This window comes from Trichosurus vulpecula, chromosome 5 (assembly GCF_011100635.1).
Source record: "Trichosurus vulpecula isolate mTriVul1 chromosome 5, mTriVul1.pri, whole genome shotgun sequence".
In the NCBI taxonomy this organism is placed as follows: Eukaryota; Metazoa; Chordata; class Mammalia; order Diprotodontia; family Phalangeridae; genus Trichosurus; species Trichosurus vulpecula.
The window spans coordinates 201008418-201030710 of record NC_050577.1 but is presented as its reverse complement, the minus strand read 5'-3'; the positions used below and the strand labels follow the sequence as shown (position 1 = coordinate 201030710).

Genomic DNA, 22293 nt, shown 5'->3' with positions numbered 1-22293 from the left:
TCTGAGGATCTGACCAACACCAACATTCTCAGATTCTATAAGAGGGTCAATGTTAGGAAGTTAGTTTACCAAGGTCTCTCTAACCTAGGACAGAATGAGTCATATTAGAGGCACTTGGAACAACTTAGAAGCAAAGAGTGCTAAAGATGAGTCGGGGTGGGGGTCAGTACTAGAGATCATCTAGTCCTAGTGAAGAAACTGAAGCCAGGATAGGTCTAAGGTCACAAAGCTACTGTGTAATTAAGCTGGAATCTACCACCAAGTCTCTTGACTCCTAGACCAGTGGTTTTGCTCACTATACCACATTGCTCCCTCCATCTCTGAAGAGTTATGCTTGTCTTTGAGAACTTCGGTCAAGTCATATGTGGATCGTCATTGGATAGATATCACATTAAGTAAAGAGAATATTTCTGCTTCTTGAAGGGGGAAGAGTTCAAAGATTCCCCAAACAGGGGAAAGCTGAGATAGGTATTGTAATGCCCCTGTCCCTCAGTCCAGTCCAGGTAGGGAGGAATAATAATAATGGTAATTATTATCATTGTTATTGTTAAAAGTCTCCAGGCAGAGAAATCCTATACTTTTTCTTGGTGGCCCTCATAGAATCTCAAAGGAATAGGGACCCTTGGAATCATTTAGTACAATTTAGATCTATTTGTTCTTGATAAAGCCCTATCAGTTTATGATGATCATTTCCTTTTGAAGTGTTTACAAACTATTCCATTAATTAATTACATTATAACTTAATCAGTTTTAGAATTTATTCTAATTCTAAAATTTGGATAGGGAATAAATATTTCTTACCCTTGTGAAATTCTCCATATTCATGCTAAATAACTCTTGGTATAAATAGAGCCTATTTTCTCTGGTTCAGGCCTCTCTGGAGGTAGAGAAGAACTGGTTAGCATCCCTCTTAAAACAGCTCTTCTAAGCTTTCTTATTGTTGAACTACAGATGTTACATCTTAGTTTCTTGCAGATGTCCAACTTCCTTCTTAAAATGTAGAATAAAGGCATGAGCAGGATAATTTGAAGATTTCTCAGAGGTACTTGAGATAAAAAAAAGTGACAGGGCCTTAAGGATGAGTGGTTAATGTCTTAGAAATGCACTACGCAGACGGCTTAGTTGTTTCTTTCTCAGATTAGTGGGAATTCATATTTTCTTTGGATTAAACCCAGTGTGAAAGGTGTCATGGTAAAGTTGAGAGCTAGCTGGTCTGGGAGTCATGAAGGCTTGGGCTCAGGTACCACCACTGACTCACTGTAGCTTTGTGACCCTTGACCAGTCACTTAATTTCTCAGTGCCTCAGATAATTTTCTAAGATAGGGTCTCTTAACAGACCTAGGGGGTCTGTGGATACATTTTTTGGGGGGGGGATCTGTGAATTTTTCTTAATATAGTATTAACTGTATTTCAATATATATTTAATTTCTTTTATAATTCTCTGGATCTAATTGTTTAAAAGCATTATTCTTAGTCCTCAGGCTTCACTAGATTGCCAAAGGGGTCTATAATGCCCCCCAAAAGTTAAGAACATCCAATTTAAGATCATTAGTTTCAGGTCTGTACTGGTAGAGGAAAGAGGAATCTTTCTCACTGGAAATTCTCTACAACAAGGAAATCACAGGTTTGCTTCAGTGGGAGGAGGGGAGTTAAAAAAAAAGAAGACTTTCAGGAAAAAACACAACAACAAATCCTCCCATAGTGCAAATCATTTAGATTGATAATAACAACAACCCCCTTTATAGCACTTCACACACATTATCACATTTGAGCTATACAACCATTCTGTGAGGTAAGCAGTACAAATATCATTATCACAATTTTACAGGTGAGGAAATCTAGGCTTAGAGGAGGTGAATGAATTCTCTTTTGGTGAATTTGCTAAATGGATTGGTCCACCATTGACTTCAATGGGATACAGAGTAAGGATAAGGATAAATCCTACAGAAAGCTCAAGAAACACCATATAATGCATTAGATGAGCAGACATGATAGTAAGTGATAGAACTGGGACCCAAATACAGAACTTCTATACCCAAGTCTTGTGTCCTGTTACTTAGCTATATGGAACTTCCCTACTCAGGTATTATCTTCATGTGTGCAGGCCCAATGCCTGCCTTTCCTCCATGGATGCATGTCATGAGTTATGGAGGCTTTCCAAATGAATCACTTGGTAGCCAGTCCTCTGGTGGTGGCCTCTTCAAATGTAGGAGGGCTGGTTCTTAGACAATAGACAGTCAATCCATCCCTGGGACTATATTCAAAGCCTGGTAGAACCTTCTAGGGCTCGAATTCCATTGGCACAGTCTTGGAAAAACTTGACTCTCTTCTAGACTGATGAGGCTTCTCTATTTAAACAGTGAAGTCAGTGCAAAGAACACTGTATTGGCGTCAGAAGAGATGGGTTTTGATCCTGGTTTTGCCATTTTCTACCTGACTTTGGGTGTTCATTTATAAAGGATGGGAAGGTCCATTCTAGTTGAAAGACTATGATTCTATCATTTATATAAAAATAAAACTAACTAAATATAAATCAATACCAAAACATATATGTCATAAATAAAATTTTTAAACAATGGCTTAAGATCAACAGAAATTTTGTCACTCAATAGAAGAATAAAAAGACCACAAGAGTCTTACCGAGACCCTCTATGGTATCTCTGGTGGCTCAGCAACAAAAGGTCCCGGCAGCTTAAAGATGAAGGGTCAGCATCTTCCTGGACTGATCACCTGAGGAAATAGCCCAGCCACCATCATAGGATTTTAGGACTAATGGGTCCCTTGGCGATTATCTAGATCAACTCCATTATCTTAAGAGTTAAGGAAACCTAAGCATAGATTTCCTTAAGATTACACAGGTATTAAATAGCAGAATCAAGTTTCAAATATGGGTCTTTTATTTCCAAATCCAATTAATCTCTCCAATTTGGCATGATGCCTCACAAGGAATACAGATCATAGACTTAAAAGATCATGGATTGAGAATTGGAAGGGACCTTTCAAGGTTCACCTCCCCCAACCCCATTTTAAAAATGAGGAAACAGACCCAGATTGGTTAAGGGACTTTGCCCAAAGTTACACTAAGTAAGTAGCAGAGCCAGACTTAGAACCCAGATCTTCCATCTCCAAATCCAGTGGACTGTACTACCTAGAGCTGTACTACCATTGTGTGAGACAGACATTGGAAAAATCTCCTCCCTTGGTTACATTGAAGTAGATAAACTCACCCAGGTATATTCAAGGACATTCTAAACAACTTGAATCAAAGAAACTTTCAGAGATTTTAAAACCTTATGCCAAATTTTCCAAAACTCTTATTGGATTATAAGATTTGAAGACAATGATTAAGTCCTTCCCCTCCTTTCTCTTCTCATCCCTACCTGCCGCCATTTTTTTCTTTATTGGTTTACTACAATAAGACAGGATAGAGATCAGCTGGTTTGTTTGGGGGTTTAAAACCACCTCCCATTAAAATCTCCTATTCAGCTGTCAGAAATGTGCTAAGTAATTTTTTGTCTTGCTGATGGGCTAGGAAAATATTTGCCCTTATTCACACACCCTTAATTGTTATTTTCATGCTATTAATGTTTTTGGTGCATTAACCTTTAGTATAATTAAGCCTGTGTTTTGACCAGACATGCTGGGACACATCCATTTGTAACATTACTTAGTGGAGGCCAAGAAAGGCCAAGGCTGTTCTGTTTAATTTATGCTGATGAAGCATTAAGTCACCTGGGGGCTGCCCTCTCAGAAGCCTCTGAGTTCTCTGAGAGGCCAGAGAAGTTCTTATTCCTCCCAGGAGGAGACCTGGGAGTCAAAGGAATCTGGCTCTGCCTCAGATCCTTGGATTCCAAAAAGGGTCATAGGATTTAAAGCTGAAAAAGGCCTTAACAGTCATCTATTTCAACCCCTTCATTTTACAAATTAGGAAAAGGAGGGCAGGGAAAGGAGGTAACTTGGTTCAGTTTACGCAGATAGTTGTAGGTAGCAGAAACAAGATAGAAGCCCAGGTTCTTTGGATCTGGGGCAGCTGGATGGCACATCTAGGAGCATTGGGCCTGGAGTCAGGAAGACCTGAGTTAAAATCTGGATTCAGACTCTGACTAGCTGTGTGACCCTGGGCAAGTCACTTAATGCTGTTTGCCTCAGTTTCCTCATCTGTAAAATGAACTGGAGAAGGAAATGGCAAACCACTGCAGTATCTTTGCTAAGAAAACCCCAAATGGGCATGACTAAAAAAAGGACTGAACATCATTCTTGGATCTAGGTCCAGAGCTCCTTTCATTGCACCACACTGAAAACTCTCTGTATTATAATACTTATGCTTCTAGGGTCCATATGAAGATGGAGCGAAGACAATGTGAGGCTGGGATATTCCATTAGAAATGAAAAGCATTAGCAGAGGTATGGAAGTAGAAACGTATAAAGCACAGAAATATCACAGGCTCAAAGGGGGAGCTTTGATGCTAAAGGGTCTTAAACAGACTAAGCATTTACAGCCAATTCCACTGAGGCCCAGAGACTTGCCCAATGTCATAAAGGGATTAAATATCAGACCTAAGATTCAATGTTCCTGGAGCATTGAATAGTCCACCTCGGATAGAATAGCAGTTATGGATGGGAGAGGAGACTGGCAATGTATGGAAGCAACAGGTTGTAGAGGGCCTTTAATGGCAGGCAAGCGGGATGACTATTCAGCAGGCTAAGGGGAGCCATTGATGAGCTCTGGGCAGAGCTGTCCACTAGGAAAGTTACTCTGGAAGCTACACATAGGATGGATTGGAGATGGGAGCAGCTAGAGGTGGAGACCAGTCACCATGGTTTGGACAGGTGAGAGGTGATGATGAGCTATGGCTACGACAGTGAGAATGGCAGAGAGGAAAACTGAGTTTGCATCTCACCTCTTACTTATGACCTGTGTAACTTGGGCAAGTCACAGTAGTAGTTTTATATATTTATATACATTTATATAGTGCTTTGCCAATGTTACCTCATTTTACCCTCATAACATCCTTGGGGGCTAGGTGCTGTTAATATTTCAGATTATTATCTGTAATATTTCATATTGACATATGTAATAATATCATAGTACAGATATTATTCATTTTACAGACGAGGAAACTGAGGCAAACAGAGATTAAGGGAGTTTCTCAAGGTTATACAGCTAGCGTCCGAGGCCAGATTTAAACTCAAGCCTTCCTGACTCCTTGTCAAGTGCTCTATCCACTGTGGCCCCTAGCTGCCTGACACTTACCTGTCATGATGCTCTGAACCTCTTTCTTCATATGTAAAATGAAGAGGTTGTGCTGGATGGTTTCTAAGGTTCTGTCCAATTCTAAATCTATGAACTTAGAAGAATTTATCAAAAATGGGAGTTGATTGAACATAAGGAAGGAGAAGGGAATCAGTATTTATATTGTGCCTACTATATGTGCCCTGGCTAGACGTTTTACAAAATTGCATAGTCAAGTAAAACAGACTCCCGCAGTGGCTATGTCCACAAATGTGTCTCCTTCCACATCTTGGATCCATTGCCTTGCTGTCAAGATAGAGATAGATTTCTTCCTTATTGGTCCTTTGGAGTAATGGTTGATAAGAATTCTTAAGTCTTATTTATTTTTACTAAATTATTATTACTGTAAATTATTTTCCTGGCTTTGCTCACTTCACTTGGCATCATCAGTCCTACAAATCTTCCCAGGTTTCTTTGAAATGATCCTCTTTATCATTTCCCATAGTGTAACAGTTTTCTGTTATATTCAAATCTCTAATTTGCTCAGCCATTCCTCAGTTGAGGCAGACTCCCTCAGGTTCCAGTTCTTTGCCACCACAAAAAGAGCTGCTTTAAGTGTTTTGTACACCTAGTAGCTTTTCCCTTTTCTTTGATCTCTTTGGGAGTGCTGCCTGGCTTAGTCTTAAAGAAATAGAAGGAATAGAAAGGAATAGAAAGTGCACAGACCCTTCAGTTACCTGTTCCTAATATTTGACCCACTGGGCAGGTGGGAAGTTCTTCTTTATGCCTAACTTAAATCTCTCCTGCTACATTGTAAGACACTTATAAGTTTTTTTCCTGTTTTGACTAGAGCTGGCAAATAGTTGGTAAGCATCATTCACCTAAGAATGGTACATTGTGAAGTCTTTCAATTACATTTGTTCCTCATGCAAAATTGATTTTTACTCCTTCCTGCTGAAATTGTTATATCTATTAGTTCTTCATTTCCCAGTTGGAGCTGAAAGTTCTATCCTTTTCCCCCCACTGCTTTTGGAATCTTTGTTTTTTCTCTGCTTGGTTTCATTTTTAATGGGTTACCACAGAGTGGACCAGGACTACTCTCTGTGACTTTCTGATCTAGGATCTCTAATGAGACGCTGCTGAATACTGGTGCCCTGAAGGTCAAAGCATCCTCAGTTCTTATCACCCTTTACCTGCTGAAGAGTTGCTCAGATATTTCTCTCCCTAAGTTGAGCTTATCCCCGGGCCCCCTACTGAACATTTATCTTTGTTGTTGTGATTCCTTTTGTTTAAGTTAATATTTTCTTTCCCCCCAATTACATATAGAAACAATTTTTGATATTCATTTAAAAACTTTTTTGAGTTCCAAATTCTCTCTCTCCTCCCCATTGAAAAGGCAAATAATTGGATATAAGTTATACATGTGAAGTCATGCACAGCATATTTCCATGTTAGTCATGGTGTGAAAATTAAGTTAAAAAGTTTGCTTTAATCTTCATTCAGACTCCATCAGTTCTTTCTCTGGAGATGGATAGCATTTTTAATCGTAATTCCTTCTGAACTGTCTTGGATCATTGTTTGCTGAGAATAGCTAAGTCATTCACTGTTGATCATCATACAATATTGTTACTGCATACAATATCCTTCTGGTTCTGCTCATTTCACTTTGCATCAGTTCATGTAAATCTTCCCAGGTATTTCTGAAAGCATCCTGTCATTCCTTATATCACAATAGTATTCCATCACAATCATATACAATTGGTTCAGCCATTCCCCAGTGGATATCCCTTCAATTTCCAATTCTTTGCTACCACTAAAAGAGCTGCTATAAATATTTTTGTACATATAGGTCCTTTTCCTTTTTAAAAATCTCTTTGGGATATAGAACTAGCAGTGGTATAACTTGGTCAAAGGCTATGCATGGTTTTATGGCCCTTTGGCTATAGTTCCAAATTGCTCTACAGAATAGTTGAATCAGTACATGTTGTAGTGATTCCTTACCCTCTTTCAACTCCTGCCCAGAACCCATTCATAATAGTGATTCATGTGCCAGGTACTTGGCAGATGACAGAGATGTGATTGGCTCTTTAGCTAAGACAAGGAAATAAGAAAGATCTAGAAAGATCCTTAGCCCTTCCAGGTCACATCTCCGTCTATGTAAAGATAAGGCAAGCTCCCCAAATGTGAGAGAAGATGGGGTTTTCCAGGGAAAAGGATTAGAACCTTACTCTTGAAATGAGTAGCTGTTGTTTCATGGACTTTTAGAATGTTAAAACTGGATGGAACCTGGAAGACCATGTTGTTTGATCCCAGCATTTTACAGATTAGGAAACTGAGGCTCAAAGAAGGGAAATGATTTGGTCAAGGACTAATCAATAGCGGAGCCATAATTTTAACTCAGATCTTCTAAGTCTCAGCATCCTTTCTACATAGCATGGTGACTTCTTGTTTCCTTAACCCTTTGTCTTAAAAAAGGATAAGTCTCAGGAATGTTATAGCCAAAATTCAGAGTTCTCATGATAAAGAAGAAATCACTACAAACATCAAGAAAGAAGCAGTTCAAGTACCAAGATAAGGATCACATAAAACCTGGTAGCTTGTAAGAATAACTAGAGGAGATCTTGGAATACAACCTTCCAAAAGGCAAATGAGATAGGTTTCCAACCAAGAACAACATACTTTGAAAAGCTGAGTATACTGTGTGACCTTGGGCAAGTCACTTAACCCTAATTGCCTGGCCTTCCCCCCTAAACAAAAAAGGAAAGCTGAGTTTAATCTTATAGGGGAATAATGGATCTTAAGTGCAATAGAGAAGTCTTTAAGTATTTCTGATAAAAAGTCAAGAGCTGAATAGGAAGAAAGGAGGGAAGAAAACAAGCATTTATTAAGCTCTGGGCACTATGCTAAGCACTTAAAAATATTATTCCATGTGATCCTCACAAAAACCCTGTAAAGCAGGTGCCGTTATTATTTCCATTTTTCAGTTGAGAAAACTGAGGCAAACAGAAGTCAAATGATTTGACTGGGGTCATAGAACTAGCGAGTATCTAAGACTGTATTTGAACTCAGATCTTCTTGACTCCAGGCCATACTCTGTCCACTGTGCAGTGTGCCCATATTACATCATAACAAAATTAAAAATAAATCTTAGTATTTATATTCAAGGACTTCATATTGCTTTTTGTCAGTGATATCCTCAGCTCAGTGAAAAAGAAAAAATAAATGTTTTTGAATTAAAAATAAAATAAAATTTAAAAAAGATAGGAGACCAGCATGAAGACATTAGAATTCTATATCAATATTTAGCTGGCACACACAATAGAAAACTTGAATGTTTTATGGCCCAGTTAAAAGCAGTGAAAAAGAAACAAGGCATAGAATCTAGAAAACAAAGTATATCAGAAATTCTTGATAACCTTAATCAAAACTAAAAGTGAAAGCCAAAGGGTAAAGGTGATTCAAGGAGACAAAGTAGCACAAAGAACATAAACAATCCATCATCAATCAAAAAATATACTACTGACTTTGGAGGAGCAGTGATGTATAGTGGTTAGAGAGCTGGCATTGGAGCCAGGAAGACCTGACACATTGGCTATGTGGCCCTGGGGAAATCACTTAACTCTGTAATGTTTAAGATAAATCTCTGGGACTATAAATTGCAGAGAAAGTGCCAACCTGCATTGAACAAGGAGTTTCCCCTATGCCAAAGAGATTTGAGAAGCAAAGAAATTAGAAGAGAATGAGAACTTTCCTCCCCACCCCCAAAGAAGGAAGATATAGAAAGTTTTTGGTCATCCATATAAGTCTAATAAAATGAAAACACAATTTGGATCAAATGTAAAATAGAAAACTTACCTACCATTAATATAGGGGATTCAAACAGTCTTAGGGAAGTTATTTAGTGAAGTTACTAAAGTTTTAAGAAACTGGGTACAACGAACAATAGAAGATATCCCAAAGGTGTCAAAGTAGGTGGTTGAAACTCTTGTTCAGTTGTGTCTGACTCTTCGTAATCCAATTTGAGGTTTTCTTGGCAAAGATACTGGAGTGGTTTGCCATTTCCTTCTCCAGCTAATTTTGCAGATGAGGAAACTGAGGCAAACAGGGTTTAGTGACTTGTCCAGGATCATATAGCTAGTAAGTGTCTGAGGCCAGATTTGAACTCAGGAAGATGAGTCTTCCTGATTCCAGGCCTAGCACTCTATCTGCTGTGCTACCTAATTGAACCTCTAACATTTAAAAAAAAAACTGGAAAGCAATGGACCTGATTAAGATCCTTAATTATTGGCTCAAACACTTTACACTGGGGCATTGATTACTAGCAGAGTACTTTACCAGCTACCTTTCTAATGCAAACCTGGTTTTATCTTTCCTAATAGACAGCTATCGGGTCCAGCTAGGGGATGCAGTGAATCAAGACGGACCTGAGTTCAAAGCCAGTCTCAGATGCTTGACATTTACTAGCTGTGTGACTTTGGGCAAGTCACTTAACTCCAATTGCATTGTCTTCCCCTCTCCAAAAAGAAAAAAAAAAGTAATGTATTTTTTTCCCACAAGATGAACCCTAATCATGCTTCACATTCTACCATGGCCATTTTCTTGCCATGACCTCACCTGTTCCTCTATTCCCCAGACCACTAGAAACTGCCATTTATCATGTCTATTGCTGCACTTCCTAAGGGATTTAACCCCCTAAGTTCAGGAACTCCAAGGGGAGTTACCAAAAACCAAAACATCATATTAATCACATGGATGGCATCATGTTATATGGCACCACTAAAAAGTAGCTACTTCTCTTATGAAAACCTCCAATCATAACAGAATTTTTTTTATTTGAAAAGTGTAAAAGTTCAAATATTCTCCAAGGAAGAACAAATCCTGTAGTTTTTAACTTGAATATAAGGTTAAAAAATTATTTTTATTTTTTGAGACTGAATCTCCCTATCTCTCCCAGTCTGGAAGTGCAGCTGCTACCCATAAACCCAATCCTAATATTGATTGGCATGGAAGCTGTAACCTGCTGTTTTTCTGACCTGTTTTCACCCCTCTTTTGGCAGCCTGGTGGCCCCCAACTTCCAAGGGCTCTCCATATTGGTATCAGACTTAGTTTGGCACTAACCCTACTGCAGGGCAGAATTCCTGATCTCAAATGATCTACCAACCTTCCTCCACAGCAAGAATTACAGATATATGTCCCCAATAGCAAGAATTACAGGTATGCAGGCCCTAGTTACAGGGATTACAAGTATATGTCACTATGACTTGTTGGAAGTGAAGTTGAGCCAATGAATAAATGCCCGGGTTTTCCTAGAAGAGGCTATTAAGAAGAAAACAGATGCTATAAATGTTAAGAAAGGGGTTAGTAAGAGGGCAGCTAGGTGGCACAGTGAGTAGAGCACTGGCCCTGGAGTCAGGAAGACCTGAGTTTCAATGCGGCCTCAGACACTTGACACATATACTAGCTGTGTGACCTTGGGCAAGTCATCTAACCCCAACTGCCCTGCCAAAAAAAAAAAAACAAAAATAAAGAAGAAATTGTTTGGTATCCTGATGTCAAAACCTAGTGTCAATAACACATTTAGAGGAATGAACGCCTATTTAATTTTTTTGGCATGGTAAAATCGATAATAATGCATCTAGAGGGCATCCAATTGAAAACTGTACAATGTCAATGAAATGCAGAATTCATCACCCTGAGGCAAATATAAAAATTAATATTTCCTCATCTAAAAGGAGGAAGATGATTAATACAAGTTCTCAGCCCACAAGATAAATGGGTTAAAATTTACAGAAATACTTTTACTACATTTGATCAATCAATTGGTTGGTTGTTGTCCTTCATTCTCAAAGAGGACCAAAATGACTTTTACTACAATCAATCAACAAACATTTATTAAGTGCCTACTATGTGCCAGGCATTGTACTAAGCATTAGAGATAAAAAAGAGACAAAAGTCATTCCCTCCCCTCAAGAAGCTTGCAATTTAATGCAAAGATGGAAACATATATACTAAGCACACTGTATACCTGACAAATAGGAAATACAGAAGGAAGGCACTAGAATTAAGAGGAGTTGGGGAAGGCTTCCTGTGGAAGGTAGTGTTTTAGTTGGAACCCAAAGGAAGTCAGAAAGGTTGGTGGTTTGAGCAGAGGAAGAAGAGTTCCAGGCATAGAGGACAGCCAGAGAAAATGCCTGGAGCCTAGAGATGGAGCATCTTGCTCTGGAACAGCCAGGAAACCAGTGTCACTGGATTGAAGAGTGCTTGATGGGGAGTGAGGTGTAAGAAGACAGAAAAGGTAGGAGGGGGCTAGGTTCTAAAGGGTTTTGAATGCCAAACAGAACGTTTTGTATTTATTCCTGGAGGCAACAAGAAACCATTGGAGTTTACTGAGAAGGGGGTGACATGGTTGGATCTGCACTTTAGGAAAGTTACTTTAGTGGATGACTGAAGGATGGATTGGAGTTGGGAGAGACTTGAGGTAGGCAGACCCACCAGGGGGATATTATGATAATCGAGACAGGAGCTGATGAGGGCCTGCACTCTATAGAGTGGTGGCAGTGTCAGAGGAGAGAAGAGGGTATATTGGAGGGATGTTGCAAAGGTGAAATTGATGTGTCTTGGCAACAGCTTGGATATGAGGGATGAGAGATAGTGAGGAATCCAGGCTAACTCCTAGGTTGTGAGTCTGAAGGACTGGAAGGATGATGTTGCCCTCTATAGTAATAGGGAAGGTAGGAGTGTGGGAGGTTTTAGGGGGAAAAATAATGACAACTGACAAGTCATACATAACCAGGCTTGAAGCTAAAATTTGGTAGAATCAGCCACGTTTTTTAAATATTCTTTGCAAACTCAGGATAATCTCTGCACAGTGACGAGGTATCAGAGAGCTATGTTAGTACTGCTATTATCTACCTTTTACAGCTGAGGACCTGAAGCCTGGAGAGATATAAAGCATTTGACTTGTCCATGTAAATGAGAGAATAGAATCTGAATTCAGTTCTTAGGATTGTAAATCTAGTGCTCTCCCCTATAGAGATCATCTAATAATAATAGCTAACATTTATATAGTGTATTAAGCTTTACAAACACTTTTCAAATCTCTTATTTTCTATTTACAGTAGCAACAGCAAGGCCAATGATAATTAGCATTTGTGTAACTATCACGATTTAACGTTTGCAAAGTGCTTTACAAAAATCTCACTTTATCCTCACTACAACAACCATAGCTAACATTTCTGTAGTACTTTAAAGTTTGCAAAATGCTTTAAAATACTGTCTCATTTCACCCTCACAACAACTCTGGGAGGTACATGCTATTATTAACCCCCATTTACAGACAAGAAAACTGAAGCAGAGATTCATTAACTTGCTCAGGGTCACACATCTGAAGCCAATTTTGAATTCAGGTCTTCCTGACTCCAAATCCAGTCCTTTCTCCTCTGCAGCACCCAGCAATAGCCCTGGGAGGTCTGTGCTATTACAGTTATCCCTTCCACGTCATGACTTTTCCCATTGCATGTTTCGATGTATCAAGAGTCAGCACAGGAAATTAAATGGGAATTTTTGAGAGCTGTGTGGAAGCCACAGATGACAAGCAAAGGCTAGCAGACAACGCAGAGCCGATGACCAAATGCTTAACCCAAATTTTATAATAAGGCCCTGTAAACACCCCATAAAAGAAAAAGAAAAAAATTCAGACTTCTTCTCTGATATGAAGGGAGGGCCAAAAAAATTTACATGGATTTTCCAGATCATGGGGGTGCCATGCCCCTAGCTCCCACGATGTGGAAGGGATGATTGTATTATCTGCATTTTACAGATGAAGAAACTGAGGTGGGAAAATCAAGTGAGTTGGCCAGGGTTACACAGTTAGTAAATGCTTGAGACTGAATTTGAATTCAGTTTTCCGCCAGGTTTAATTCGATGCCCTCATGTTTTCAGATGAGGAGTGTCACTGTCTGGACTCAACTCAGGTCCCCTGACTCCCACACCAAAAGCAGTTTGCACTTTACTAGGTTAAGACCTGTTAATCCTGAAAGTTGGTTGAAGGAGGCAAACAAGCTAGGTGATAGAAAAATTCATATTACTTATACATTTATTTATTCATTCCCTTTAAACTTAGCGGATACAGGCATGCATGGGGACCAGACTAAGTCTGACTTCCCAAACAAAGAAATGAGGAAGCTTAAATACAATTTTTTTAGTCCCAACACAGCAGCCTGCATTATATCACTTTTATGACCCCCATGTATGTTAATTACGATACAAGACAAGGATTTTCCTTAATGGAATAGATTGTAAATACAATAAGTCAGCTAGTTGACAAAGTGTCAATTGAAATTACAACCCAGGATCTCTGTGTTTAATTTTCCATTAACATTCCATAACATAGTATATGCCCATAAAATATTAAGATAAGGAAAAGTCACATAATTCAAGATAGTGTCTGTGGTCAAGGTTTTCACCCTTAATGGCCATGGACAGAGGAAAGGAATGTTCCATCTGAGTTTGTTGACATAAGAAGAGGCATCTCTGAGCTTACTAAGAGAACAAAGAAGCTGTTAGGCCCAGACTTTTCTTCTGGTTAATTAGTTCAGGCTCTGAGTCTTATTGAAATTACAAAAATGACATAAAATGTTCCACAGGCCTCACCAGGGTAAAGGGAGGCCTTTTCAGCTGGGCAAGCTCTGTCGGAGCTTTGCTGTGCTAGGATGGCGCTGAGGAACCCAGGGCTGCCTCCACATTAGGGTGAATCCTTGGCTATAGTAATAATACAGATAACCCCAAATCCATTGTCCTTGGGTTTAGGATCCATCCTATGGTTTTCCGTGTTTAACATGTCATTTTTTAACCTCCTTGCCTCTCTTCTCTTCAGACCTTGGTCACAATAGGTTTGCATCACTCCCTGATCCCTGGAGCTGCAGAGTCAATGGAGTACACCGTATGACTCAGGCAGCCCTGGGGGAAAGGGGGTAAGTGGCCTGTGCTCTGTCTTTCTTCTCCCACTGCAGGAGGTAGACATTTACACTGTGAAGACTGAAGAGCTCTCATTCACATCCGCATTCTGCCTCCAGATTCAGCGCAACGATTACATCCACGCCCTGGTTACCTATTTTAATATTGAATTTACCAAGTGCCACAAGAAAATGGGATTTTCCACAGGTAAGCAGGCCGCTCTCCTGCCCCCTCGGCCAGTGGGCACCTCTCCTTTAAGACTGTGCAGTCTCCTTGGTGGTTTATGAAAAGTGCTCAGAAAGGACATCTTGGAATCTCTCCTTAGAGGACAGGAAGAAGCAGCTTCTATCCTCATTATCAAAGCTATAATGAGGAATTCCACCATCTGGGGAAATTCATTTGAGTGTGGGTGGGGACGGAACAGAGACCCTAGGATACCTTAAGGATGGTGAGTACCACCATGGGCTCGCTGCTGGTCCTGGGAGTTTTGTAAGGAATAGATGCTCAAGCCAGAGAACACCCCCAGGCTGTATACCTTCCTCTCTCCCCCAGATTCCTCACCCCCAAGGGAAGGCAGGCCCCAGAGAGGGGCATAATGTCAATGGAGATCCCAGGGAAGGAGGATAGAGAACATTTCTTCCCCTTGGGGCACTGTGCTTGCTCCTGGAGATCTGTCAAGCTTTCTTTCTTCTACTTCCCAACCCACCCATTTGCCTGAAGGAAGGAAGCATGCTCCCCAGATGTTGATGCCCAGGGGAGAAGGAAATGCCATTCTTAATCAGTACCCTGGGACAAAGCTCTGATGGCCCAGTACAAAGAATGGCTCCTTTTGGGAGCCCAGCATATGAGATGGCTGGTGGTAAGCATCTCTTTGGAGGAAATGTCCATCTTAAGCCAGAAAGCCAGAGGCAGCAGCAGCAATCCTAGTTGGCTGGTAGAATGCTAAAATCCCAGGACTCTTAGGACTGAACAGGATCTTAGAGATTATCTAGCCCAGGATATGGGGGGGAACCTGCAGCCTTGAGGGGTTAGACCCCTGATCTAGCCTAAACCTTTCATTTTACTGAAGAACATGAGCATGGAAGAGGAAAATGACTGATCCAAGGACATAAAGCTAGTAACTATCAGAGACAGGCTGCTGGGTATTTCCCCTGCAACCCATTTTTGGAGAGACTACAGTAGTATTAGGGCATTTAGTTAGATGTCTCTGCTTAGTATGCTGCAAGTACTATGAACAAAGGGGAGGCAACTACATTTGATTATATCAGGCTCTTTCTCAGTCCTCTCTCCCCTTCAAAAAAAATAGGTTCTAGCCTCAGCTTTGCCCTGCCTGAGCTGTGTGACCTTGGTCTAGTCATTTGCCTCCTTTTGTTACCATAAGAACCTTATCTGTAGAATGAAGATCTGGTACTAAATCTCTTGTAAGGTGATTCCAAGGGCTAATTTCTAGTATGCATTGGATACACGCATGGGGAAATCCCATCTAATTTATAGTATGCATGGCAAACATGTGTTGGTAAATGTTTAGCAACCAGCTCTCAAGAAAAAAAATTATACTCAGGACACACTTTTCTGATTAATCTTCATTATTAACATTTTCTCTGTCAGTCTCTAAAGTTTAAACAATCAATGAAACAATAAATCAAGCCCTGATTTGTAGCATTTGCTGATTTCCAAGGTATGAATGCTCACACTGAACATTTAATGATCATCTGGAGAGCCTGTACCAACTAGCTCCAGCACACCCTTACACGATGGCACAGTCAGGGTCAGGGTGGTTGGACCACAGGTATTTGAATCTGTTTTAGGGAGGAAAAAGTAACAGGAAAGCAGAGTGAGGACATCGCCTGAGAATTATGAGATCATGAAAAGATAAAGGGAACTTAGGTGAAAGGGGACTTAGAAATTATGTGATCCAATCTGTTTATCTTCATAGGTTAAAAAATAATACCTAATTGGTGAAATGATATAAAACGTATGTAAAAAAGGGTGCAGAGGATAGACTGCTGGGCCTGGAGTCAGAAAGACCCTTCTTTGTGAGTTCAAATCCGGCCTCAGATACTTACTAGCTGTGTGACCCTGGGCAAGTCACTTCACCCTGTCTGCCTCAGTTTCTTCATCTGTTGTCATTGTCTGTCCTTTCATTCTCAAAGAGGACCATGACATCAGGAAGATGATACCATGACTTGCAAGTGAATTGGATTTAAGTGAGGGAGAAATGAACTGGAGAAGGAAATGGAAAACCACTCCAGTATCTCTGCCAAGAAAAACTCCAAACGGGGTCACGAAGAGACAGACACGGCTGAAAAGCAGCAACAAATGGCATTCTCAGAACCCCAGACTAGAAGGGCCCTCAGAGGTCCAGTCCAACCTCTGTCTCCGGAAGCACGCCCTATGAAACATTCTTAACAAATGGCCCTCCAGTCTCCGCCAACAGACCTCCGCTGATGGAGCAGCCATCTTGTTCTACTTGTTAGGAAGTTCTTCCTAATATCAAACCTAACTTGGCCTCTTTGCAGCTTCCACCTATAGCTAGAGATAGCTCAGAGGATTGCACCTGGAGACAGGAAGACTTCAATTCAAATCCGGCCTCAGAGACTGCCTGTGCTATCATGGGCAAGTCAGTTCACCTCAATCTGCCTCAGTTTCCCTCAAATGTGAAATAGGGATATTAATAGCAGCTACCTCTCAGGCTTGTAAGGATAAGAAATACCTTACAAATATGTAAGGCACTATATGAATTCTAATTATCACTACCATTAGTTCCTAGTTCTGTCTTTTGAGGCCAAGGAGAATGAATCTATCCCTTTTCCACATGACAGGTCTTCAGATATTTAAAGATGGCTATCATATCCCCCTCCATGTTCTCTTTTCCAGGTTAATTCCTTAAGCTAATCTTCATGTGGTATAGTGTCTAGGTTTCTTACTCTCTTGATTCCTCCCAGTGATTTTTCTAACATATCCAAGGGGATTTATTGCTACCGAATTTTAAGTTGAAAATATCTGGAATATCCTCAGTACCTATAGTCAAGCAAAAATCTCTTGAATAATCCTGAGATTTGAGGAGGGGGGTGGTGGATCTGGTCCTGTTGCAGATTGAAGAAAGTATTGGTAGAGGGTTCTTAACCTTTTTGGTGTCTTTTTTGGCAGGCTAGTGAAGCCCACGGACCCCTTCTCAGAATCATGTTTTTAAAATGCATAAAACAAAATCCATAGGACTAGGGAAATCAGTTATACTGAAATGCAATGAGCAAAATAAATTTTGAAAAACAATATATATTTTAAAATATTAAAAATTTAAATAATGTAACAAGTACATAAGTACAAATATAATATTCAATAAAATATTTAAAACAAAATATATTTTAAAACAACATGTACCCCTGGTTAAGAACTACTGATTATAGCCTTATAGACAAGGTCCCTCCCCCATTCCTTCCAAAAGAGCTCATGGTGAGAGTAATCCTTTCCTACCTGTAGAGACAGAGGCAAATCCAAACACTTAGGTTAACAAGTACAGGGACAGAGATGTGGTTAGACAACAGTTCATGTTGAAAAGAATGTATATACATACACACACATATACATACATACATGTACATACACATGCACATACATACACACACACACATATATACACACAAACACACACCATACCTACTATACACACAGGCCATCTATTGCAGCTCCTTCATTTTATAGATGCAGAAAGCAAGAAAATTTGGAGAAGCTGTTTACCCAAGATCACTTGGCTAGTAAGCAGCATAGTCAGGATCTGAACATGTGTTCTGTTTCTAAACCCAGTGATCTTTTCACCATGCAGTTTGAGCAGTAGTGGGTCTTTCAATTAGTGTCTGTTGAAAGAATGAAAGACCTTTGTGAATTGGGCCAGTCAAGACTGCAGGGGTGGGGAACCTGTGGCCTTCTAGGTCCTTGTGTGCTGCCTTTTGACTGAGTCCAAGTTTTACACAACAAATCCTTTTATTAAGGGATTTTAAAAAATGTTGCTATTTCCTTCCCCAGTTCATTTACAAATGAAGAAACTGAGGCAAACTGAGGGGTTAAGTGACTTGCCCAAGGTCACACAGCTAGTAAATGCCTGAGGTCATATTTGAACTCAGCTTTTCCTAACTCTAGGCCTAGCACCCCTAGAAACTGGAAGGATTGGTGGGATTTAAATAGAGAAGGTTCCTGCAGGATGGATTAGCACATACAGAGGTGTGGACAGAAGAATATTCAAGTCATGTTCAGTAGATGCTGTAGAGACCACTTGGCTGGAGAAAGTTGGAGACAAAACTGGACAAGTAGATAGGGGCCAGGTTGTAGCTAGAACTTTGACTATAAGCTAGGCAGGGTGTCCCCTGAATCTTGGTGCTCCTATCTATATAACTTATCATTGCCCCTCCACAATAATGCTGAGTAGGTAAGGTGGAGAAAAAATTGAAAGTATGGAATGGGGGCAGCTAGGTGGTGCAGTGAGAACACCAGCCCTGGAGTCAAGAGTACCTGAGTTCAAATCCGGCCTCAGACACTTGACACACTTACTAGCTGTGTGACATTGGGCAAGTCACTTAACCCCAATTGCCCTGCCTTCCCACCTGCAAAAACAAAACAAATAAATTAGAGGAAGGCAGAAACAAAATCTCATCACAAGTAAATCACTACGAAAAAAAAAGAAAATTAAAAAAAAAAGAAAAGTATGGAATAGAAGAAAAATCAATGGATAGTGAGTCAGGAGTCCTGGGTTCAAGTTCTGACTTCCACCACTCAATTATGTGACCTTGGGCAAATGAGGTGATCTTTATAAACCTCAGTTTCCATATCTGTAAATTGAAATAAAAGCACTTGTACCATCTGCCTCCCAGGAATGTGGTAAAGATTTGGAGGGAGAACTAGATCCAGAGTCAGAGGTCCTGGGTTCCGATCCTGGTTCTTCCACATAATGCCTGTGTAACCTTGGCCAAATGGCTTTATCTCTGTGGTTTTCTGTTCTCTCATTTAGAATATAATAACATTGAACTCAGCTCTAAATCTCTGAACTTATAAGTTCTTTTTGACCAGAAAATATTATGTATGCAGGAGCCATAATGATGATTATGGTGATAGAATGAAAAAGCATCTATCTACCAGGTACTCACTGTGTGCCACCCACCCAGAGCTGCTATGTGTGAGGCAGGGTCACTATTTCCCAGGGGCAGAGCTAAAGTTGCTTTCTAAGACCCCTAAGCCAGATACGGAATCCTGGCTCTAACACTAATTAAACAGATGGCATTGGATGAATCACTTAAACACTCAGTTTCCACATCTGTAAAATGGGAAACATAACCCTTGTACTAATGACCTCACCTGACAAAAGAGTGTTTTGAAGCACAACGGTCCTATTGAAAAGTGGGCTTTATTATTACCATCCTGAGGGTCCAGTAACTTAGTCCCAGTCCTGCAAGGAAGGAGCAAGGAGAAATAATATAGTTTGTCAAAGAAAGAATGCTTTGTGGCTAACCACGGCCAATTTGAAGCCTGAGCCCTGGAGCCTCATCAGACATATGTGGCAGAGTCATTTGGTCCTCAGGACAGCTTTGTGAGGCAGATAGTATGATTCTCCCGGTTTTACAGATGAGGACAGTGAAGCTAAATGACTAGCCTGAGGTCATACGGCTATCTGGGGCAGGATTTGACCTCAGGTCTTCCTAAGCCCAGGTCCAGTGTTCTGCTCGTTACTATACTACCTAGCTGCCTCTGCATAAGATGATTTGTTTGCTCTCCCGTGCCTGCTAGTACCACCCGCCATGTCTAGAAGCTGGGTCCACTTGTTCTTGACATCCATCCTCCAACACCGCCAGCCTGCGTAGCCATGCGATTGAGCCTGAAGATTTTAGATGAGTAACTAAGGGCCTGAAGGAACACACTGCACATATTTTAAACATCTTGAGCTCCAGCATCTGCTCTAGAATCCCCTCAGTTTACGGCTGTGGCTGTTACTGCCTTGTTGTCATCATGGCCCTTCAGAGTCAAAGACAGACACTAGAAAAGGGATTTGAAGGTTCAAAATGCAATGTAAGTCATCGGGTAGATCTAATTCTAGTTCCCTTTTTTCCCAGGCTGTCCTCTGTGGGGAGTGCCAGGCACAGAATCACAGGGTAGTAAATTCTTCTAGAAAACCAACAAACAAACTAGATTTGGAGTCAAAGCCTTGAAGCTTGCATGGATGTGGCCTTAAGTCGCCTCAAGTTCTCAGGGCCTCAGTTTTCTCAGTTCTAAAATAGGAGAGTTGGTCACTCTAGAAAATCTCTTATAGTTCTAAGTTCAATAGGATTATTGTGGTTCAAAGCACTTTTTCGTCAGGTGAGGTAGTTAGTTCAAGTGCTATGTTTCCCATTTTACAGATGTGGAAACTGAGTGTTTAAGTGATTCATCCAATGCCATCTATCTAATTAGTGTTAGAGCCAGGATTCTGTAGTTCTGAAATCTCACGATCCTCTGATCCTAAATTCCAGGCTTTAGGTTCTACTTGGTTCAGGGGAAATCCCTCTCCTTTTCTTCTCTATTCTCCACTACCAGGGCAGCTGTTGTCTGGCTTTGTCTGACGCACTCTTTCTATTTTTTTGTTTTGGGGTAATTGGGGTGACTTGCCCAGGGTCACACAGGTATTAAGTATCTGAGGCTGGATTTGAACTCAGGTCCTCCTGACTCCAGGGCCAGTGCTCTATTCACTGTGCCACCTAGCTGCCCACTGACCTACTCTCAGACATGATCTTGTCATACACTAATGAAACTTGGAAATGATCTGTTAATGACTCTTTCATAGATCTAGGCATGGGGATAGTGTTGGGGATGGGATATGTCCTTGGGGTTGTCACCAGCTAATGGGTGCTCCCTCTTGTTTTGGAACCTCCTCTTTTTCTGTCCTCTGTATCTAAAGATATTAAACCTAAAAACCAATCAATCATATGGGGTAGTGAATGGAGGCTTGGTCTTAGAATCAGAAAAGACTTAGAGTCACCGCCGACAAATGCTGACTATGTAACCCTGTTCAAGTTATTTAAACCCTTAGCACCCCAGGCAATTCTGTAAGGCTATAATTTATAATTAAATTGCCTGCTTGTCTTAGAGGAGAAGTTTATACACTAAGAGTTCCTCATGCCAATGGAATCATATATTCCATATATTCAAGAGTTTTTTTGGGGGGTATGGTAGGATTTGATCATGAGAAGAAGGAAGCTGGGAACCAAGCTACTGATTCTGTTAGGAATAACTTACTAGTAAAACTGGACTATAAGGAAATGGAAGCTCTAATTTTGGCTCTACCACTAACTTGTGTGATCATGAGGACATCTGTTTCCTCTCTCCCTTCATCACAATTTCATTATGCATAAAATAAAGGCTCTGGATTGGGTAATCTTTCAGGTCTCTACTCTAGATCTAAAATAATCAGATTCTATGATTTTCTAGCTCATCTTTTCTCTTTAACCTCCTATTCTCCAATAGAATATAACCTCCTTGAGGACAAGGATTTTTGCTTTATTCAGGGATTCGCAGAATCTAGCCCACTGCCTGCCAAATGAAAGGCAGTAGGCACCTTTGTTAAAGTCTCTGAAGCATTGTCAAACAGTAAATGTACTGCTCCCATCCCTAGTGAAGACAAAATAAGAGAGGTCATCCTAAATTGCAGCAGGAATGATTGTGGTTAGGCTGCAAGAAGAACTAGTCAGTGCTAGGGAAATAAATCAGAAAAATACTCTTCCCTCTGGCAAAAGGATTATGTGTATCAATCAATCAATTAATAGGTATTAATTTAGCAACTTTTATGTTCCAGGAACTATATTAAGCCCCAGGAAAACAAGTACAAAGAATGAAATATTCCTACTTACAATGAACTTCCACTCTAATAGGAGAGATAAGCACCTACAATAATATATAAAAACATGAAAAATTAATAGATACAATATACACATATATTATATGTACATACATATATATGCACATGTCTTTTGTCTTTTGTACACATGGTGGTCAGAAGAAGCAATACAGGGACACTCTTAAGGTCTCTCTTAAGAACTTTGATATTGATCGTGTGACATGGGAGACACTGGCACAGGACTGCTCA

General features: G+C 40.3%; 1 protein-coding gene across 1 annotated transcript in view; it reads left to right on the top strand.

Moving 5' to 3' along the window:
* PRMT8 (protein arginine methyltransferase 8) overlaps positions 1-22293 on the top strand; it is a 145276-nt gene that overhangs the window by 108859 nt on the left and 14124 nt on the right. Inside the window, exon 6 of the mRNA XM_036760686.1 lies at positions 14246-14396. Coding sequence (XP_036616581.1) covers positions 14246-14396 — 151 coding nt within the window. The remainder of the gene's footprint in view (positions 1-14245; positions 14397-22293) is intronic.